Below are 7,122 nucleotides of genomic sequence, written 5' to 3'. Positions count from 1 at the left end.
CCAAAACAAAGTTTTTTAGACCCAAGGGTTTGAGAAATTCAAAAAGACCCCAAATCGACTCTGTCTATTGTTCATATTTTTAGAATTTTTTTATCAACTCCACCTCTAGACGGGTATTATTTTGACATGTTTGAGAAATTCAATCCAGAATGGTTGTTATTATTAAACCTAACTGCTAATCACTTTTTAGATTGAAAAACACATGGATCAAGAATTTCTTAGGCTAGCAAAATGATAATATTTCGAAGAAAAGCTTTATTTTCAGTTTACTCACGTTTAAGCTTTAGCTGTAGCTTTAGATAACAGCTTATCAAATAATTTTCATCAGTATGGAATGTAAGACCAACATGATTTGAAACATACTGCACATATTAATAATGATTGGCTATGGTTTTATGCCAATTTATGTAATCCCCGTCTAAAGGCTGGGTTGGGGTTAAGAAGGCTAAAGGAATTTCAAAGCCAACAAATAAAACTCTTCAAATTGGAAGTGTCGTAACTTATACCTCACGATAACGATTTATTTGTCAACATAGCTAGGAACGATCTAAACAATTTATCTATGATTTAAAAGTGCTGATCCAGGTTATTGTAGCTATATCCGGTACCATGTCCGTGCCCACCGTATCCGTATCCGGCACCAGCAGCGTTACCATAAAATCCTCCATGGTGATTGTGATGTCCATAGACCTGCGGATGAACGGCGTGACCAACACGCTTCACATGAGCCTGCAATCCATGGTGACCATCGGAGTAGTATTCTACAATTCGCTTCGTGCCATCGGCTTCATCCAAAGTGTATCCGCCCTTAACGACGTCACCATCTCGCTGCTCCCACTGGCTCTTGTGATCTCCGGTATGATGATCCTTGACACCGTATTCGAAGTTGTACTTTGGATATGCGTGGTGATCATGTTGATCATGATGATATCCGCCAGCTCCATAACCGCTTCCGTATCCACCCCAATCTCCTCCGTTCCCTCCCCAATGTTGAGAAGAAACGACCGCCAGCAGGCCAAAGATGGCTACAACTGTGAGCTATAAAATAAAAAGGAAACTTAATCACTTTATCCACTTAACTAGATAATCCCAAAACTTACTTTGAACATTTTGCTTTGACAAATCCTATTGCTCGACTGATGATTTTGCAACAGTTCTAACAAGCTTATATACCCTACTACCTACTTTACATCCGAATCGTTGTCTTTTTAGGTCCTCCTCTTAGGGCACCCTAAATGATCTAGTTAATAGGCGAAGAATCGTAAACGCGACTACCACCAAACTAATTGATTAGCGTTCGATTTCCCTCCCGAACAGAGAACTTGGCGTGAAAACATGCGACCAAAAGGTTTTGGTTGCCTTCGCTGCTGGGTTGATGGATTTCTTTACCGTTTACCAGTCAGAACTACAAATCTCACAGACCACCAAATCAACCAAAAGCCACCAAATTCCATCTGAAGGGGCTCCGCACTAAAATCAATTATTTGGTTACCGACCAAAAAACCGCACTGAGTACCTTGCCAAATGTGAGCTGACCTTGCCGTTACCAAGGTCGAGTTCAATCTTTGGCTCGGCTAAGGCACAGTTTTAACAAGCGACTAAAAATTATTTGCAAGGAAAATAATTTCGTTAGTTAGTTCAATAGAACTGCAAGAAAAAATCCTAAAAAATTTTGTTTTCGTTTTTCGTCAAATTTACGTGACATAAAAAACTAAGAAGGTCTCTAAATGTATATGAACACATAACAGTGTAAGTAAAATAAATTGGCATTTTCAGAAATGTTGAAAAATGTTTGATTAGTGAAAGTATACATTCTAACAGGAAGAATTTCAAATAAAAGTAACCATGTACGGACGCAGGATTCCGTTGATAGTGTCCCACGAAATTGGGTCCCAAACGGCGTCGAAGGATTCGAAACAGCAGGAACAACTTTGGTCATCAACTTGACCAGCGATGGCGGAGCAGAACAAAGGCCGAGAAGCGAAGCGAAATTTTCGGTTGGAGACACGTCCGTTCGCGCGAATAGGTTTTGAAAATAAAAGTAAATTATAGACAGATAGATTAGATTAGGAAGCATGAAAGGTGTTGAAAATGAGCCAATCGATCCATCCAAGTATCATTGTATAGATCAATGCAAAGTCAGCCTATCGACTTTGCTTCTTCTAGACCAGTGGTTTTCAATGTGGTCCCTACCGCCCCCTTGGAGGCGTTGTGAGTTTCCAGGGGGGTGGTGAGTTCAATTTTGAAATTTGGTGGGCGTTGAAAGGGCTCAGGGGGGCGGTGAGGTTGTAATTCATATTTTCACGAATCACGAAACAACGTAGATTTAAAAACGATTAAATACCATGCAAAACAATGAAATTAAGTTACAGAACTAAACATCAGATGAAATACTAAAATATCAATAATTTCACAGAGCTCCATGCAAGTTTTTTTTCCAGTATCTCATTTTTTTTTTCTAAAAATGTATCTTAAAGATTTTTTTATATTGTTACAGATTTTGTATACCCGCTACATGTTGATCTGGCAGTGTTCGGCATTAAAGCGCTAATCGCTAGTTTATCTATTCCGTTTTTGTTAAATAATTATTGTTTTAATTCAGTTTTTGACCAAACGTTTAAACTAACAGATAGACAAACTACACCACAAGAAATCAGTCAAGGAAGAATGCTGATATATGGTTTTTTCATGTGTCGCGTTAAATCGCTAATCGCTAATTAGTCCGCTACTTTTTTGCTGGCTAGTTTATTTTATTACGGGATTTGTGTTGAAATAACGGATAAACAAACTCCCCTAGGTGCAACTTTTCAAGCCGGAACGCTGATAAATGGTATTTTCTGCAAGGCGATGGAGTTTTTTCAGCCGTAATTTTTCTAAAAATAAAGTTATAAAATAAATATATAAACAAAAATGTAGCGGACTAACTAGCGAATAGCGTTTTAATGCCGACCTCTGTGATCTGGTTTTGTAAGATTATTTTGGGTTTTACTAAAAAAGATTAATTTTGGATGGTAAGGCTTGATAACTTTTTCAAATGTATTGTGTTAAAAAACAGATAAACTGATAAAACCTTTGAAAAAATCAGTGTAAAAGGTGTGATCTGTGATTTGGTGATAGCTTTTTGGAAAGGAAATTTGAAAGAATTTTTTCAGACAAGAGAATTTTAATTTTAAGTTCTCACTTGTTCATCTTTATTTTAATTGTGCGATTCAAGTGTTTGCTGGAGGTTTGAAGCAAAATGAGGCCTTTGGAGCCAAAAGGATATATGTAAGTGAATAAAAACTAGTTTCGAGAAAACGCGCTTTTAAGCTTTTATGTCTGGTCATTTTTCATATATTTTTCGAAAAGTAGCATTTTTCTCTCAGACGAAATAGTATGTAAATAAAATTCTAAAATTCTGAAAAATCACGAAATATAGTTTGAAATATGAAGAATCGTTTGACATTATAAAATTAAAATGGACCATTTTACACTTATAATACCCTACCTAGCCCTTTGACTCTGAGGGCCTTATATAGATTTGACTTAATTTTGTGTTAAGTTATCAACATAAAGCCAAAAGCTAATGGTTTCTCAACAATCCAGATTATCATTATTTTAAGATTTTCTAGAATATTTGTTATGGGGGCGTTGAGCTCGAAAATTTTGCCAAAGGGGGCGTTGAGTGAAAAAAGTTTGAAAACCACTGTTCTAGACAATGATACGGTGCGGGACAAATGGTCTTGTGCGGCAAGAAGTTTTCTCAAATCACGCTCATGGCTCATTTTCAACACCTTTCATGCTTCCTAATCTAATCTATCCGTCTATAATTATCATTACTTTCATTTGAAATTCTTCCTGTTAGAATGTATACTTTCACTAATCAAACATTTTTCAACATTTCTGAAAATGCCAATTTGTTCTTCTTACACTGTTATGCGTTTATTTACATTTGTGGACCTTCTACGTTTTTTATGTCACGTAAATTTGCCATTAAAAAAAATGCCATTATTCATTAAATTAAAATCATAAACCAGCGGTGATAAAACTGTTAACACATACGTACAAGAATGCCATTCGCCAGCTGAATAGCAACAAGTCGGCAGGGAAGGATGGCAAAAAAAACTAATAAAGCATCTAAACTCTAGCCTAGGGTTACCATATCCCGCAATGCTAAAAAGAGTACAATGAAAAAAAAAATCCAAAAGATTAAAGTTAATTTTGTTAAATTCAAAAACAGAGCTATTTAGAGTCATTCAAATACCGCCAGTTGGTTGGGAGTGAAATCCAAACCAAAACTACATTTTTAACACAGTTTATTGATTTTTTTGCTTGTTCCATCGAAATACACGTGCAAACATTTTTTTTTTTGGGAAATGATAAATTTGAATTAGACACCGCTGATGTGACCCAATAAAGAATTATTTATCATGTGTTCATTTTTCAATTTTCTACTAGAATTTTCATGGGAAAATCCTAAATTTTTTTCTGAATTGCCCGGATATTTCCCGGTTTTTTAACTGAAAATTTTAAAATCCAGTCCCTGGATTTAGCAAGATTTTTGGGTAAAAATGCCCTCATTTTCCCAGCCTGAATACGCTCAAATTTGTGTGCTACGAAGCATTTGAGTACATTGCTTTTGTGCTCTTTGATTACTGTTCGGAGGTGTATTAGATGGTACTCAACGGCGCTTATTGCGCTCACTGTGAATTACGATTCAAAGATGCCTTCATAAATACGGGATACTTACATAAGTAAGGTACCGTCAACTGGGGCAACATGCAACACTTTTCAACTTCAATGGCTTCTAAAATCTTAATGCTTACAGATAATCATACCACTTGTACATCAAAAGTTTTAAGGTTGATGGGGCATCAAATTGACGTTGTCAGAAAAATTATTGGTTTTACCATTTATTTTTAAATTTACAAAAACATGCAATTTTCACTCTACTAAGAAAAAGGGGTAAGTTGCAACAAACTCTATAATTAATAAAAAATCAGATGAAAAAGTTTGAAAATTTAAAGTTTTCGATACATTTGTGATGTTATAACGCATATAGCACCAATTGCAGTAATTTTTGGTTTTGTTCGAATTAAATTTTACATTTTTTCTGTTAAAATAGTTTTTAAGAAAAAAGTGTTCATCTGCTGCATACATTAAGGGGTAAAATATATTACAAAATATTCAATTATATTAAATCATGTAAATAAATCTTAGGATTGATGAAATTTTAATGTTAACAAACGCATAATGCAAAACAATCATATCCCAGCATATGGAAACGCGATTTATGAGATTTAGTTCTGATTTGCATTTTGTTGCATTTTGCCCCAGTCAGCTAACTGAATTATAAAAATATTTATTTAAAAAAATTTGATGATTGTCTGATAAATATTTGTACACCAACAGTGTTGGTATAGGATAATGAAAGCAATATAAAGTTTGTAGGTGATATCATTAAGCCAATCTGTCATACGAGGTAAAGTTTTTTACGGCGTCGAAAAATGTAAAAATTTGTATATCTATTGCTCGATTTTTTTAATTTTTTATGATAATCAAAAACTTTGAAAAACTCTTTCACGATGTTAAAAACTATGTCATCATCAATTTGTTATCATTCAATGATAACTTTATTACAGTATATTGAAATAAAAATTGAATGAGTGTTGTGGAATACAAATGTTGCATCTAACCCTGCTTTTGCATGATGCCCCGTTTGACGGTATTGAAAATTGTTTTTCTTTCGGATTTCTCGTATAAGATGTAGTAAACACACTTCATATACTGAAACAAACAGGTTCATTTTTCTAATTAGATGCCTTTCATAAGAAAGAGTACACGGAGAAAAAAGACGACTGTTGATCCAATTATTTCAGCTATTTATACCAATCATCAAAGTGTAGTTAATTTCTTCGCGTCCAACAATATATATTATAGACTCGACTACAAACTGCTTATTGACCTTACGTAATCAACTATGAATATATTTAATGACTTGATTTTTTCTCAATCAGGTATAATTTTACATAAATTCGGGTATCTTTAACCAAGAGTGTAGATGCTAGTTGGCGGATATGAGGCACAGCTCCTCAAGCCATAATCACACAAACTACAACAACAACAACAACAAGAGTGTAGATTATCTCCAGAAGCGAAAAAAATAAAAAAAAATAAACGAAGGCTACCGCTACGGGTAAGATTGCGAAAATTGTTTGTTTCTCCAATGTTTCTCCAATTGATTTCCCTTTTTACAGTTCTAGTACGACATCTCTACCGGACATATCCGTTCCCCCGTCCGTAGAACTTCCAGAACAGTGACAACGAAGATATTTAGCCGGGCAGGAAAAAATCGAATCCGTCAACAGCAGCAAGCAGCACTGCGTAAAAGTGAAACCTGACGCAACACCCGTTTACATGACCCCCGGTCAGAATAAGGAAAATAACTCGACGAGCTTGTCCGTCTTACCGGATGGCGGTGGTAGCCGATTCTAAAGTGGAGGATGGAGAAGAAAAAAGTCATCATCTGTCGGAAACTGAAATCACTGTGAGTCCATGCCTCGCATTTTCGCTTATTTAGAAAAGTAATCTACTGTTTTTTTTGCAGGAAACCATTCGCAGGATCAGTAAGGCCCATTATATTGTGATTCCACGGTGTTTCCCGGTAGGATCAGGCAATTACGGTGGTGGTCTCTACTCTCTACTACTCTCTATATCAGGCATGTCAAACTGAGGGTTTGCGGGCCGCATGCGGCCTGCGGCCTTGGTTAATGCGGCCCGCGTAGCCCCGTCTTAAATTATCACAAAATTCCCTACTACACAGAAGTACGTTGGCTGTCCTGCCACAAAATTTTAAAAAGATTTTTTTTTTGCTACGAGAGAAAATAATATTATTTTTGGAAATGAAAGATTTTTAATGCGGCCCGCACACACATGCCTGCTCTTTATAGTTGAATGCAAAAAAATCAATCATACGATAAAATGGAATCTATTGTATATGTAGTTGAATGCACGATACCAATCCGAATTATCTATTAAAAATATAATTAAAAGTTTAATATTTATAGTAAGCCGAGAATTAATCAGAAATATAGTTCAATATAAATGGAATATTGTTGAAAAAACTATACTTTATTCTCCGTG

General features: G+C 35.4%; 1 protein-coding gene across 1 annotated transcript; it reads right to left on the bottom strand.

The window, feature by feature from the left end:
* Window positions 1–567: 567 nt before the first annotated feature.
* On the bottom strand, window positions 568–1,128 carry LOC129754091 (adult-specific cuticular protein ACP-20-like). Its single transcript, XM_055749958.1, has 2 exons — window positions 1,101–1,128; window positions 568–1,038 (listed from the first exon to the last, which is right to left on the bottom strand). The coding sequence occupies exons 1-2, from the start codon at window positions 1,107–1,109 to the stop codon at window positions 568–570; spliced, it is 480 nt and encodes a 159-aa protein (XP_055605933.1). The 5' UTR covers window positions 1,110–1,128.
* Window positions 1,129–7,122: the final 5,994 nt, after the last annotated feature.

The sequence above is a fragment of the Uranotaenia lowii genome, chromosome 3 (genome assembly GCF_029784155.1).
Source record: "Uranotaenia lowii strain MFRU-FL chromosome 3, ASM2978415v1, whole genome shotgun sequence".
NCBI lineage: Eukaryota > Metazoa > Arthropoda > Insecta > Diptera > Culicidae > Uranotaenia > Uranotaenia lowii.
This window is presented reverse-complemented; position numbering and strand designations above follow the sequence as displayed.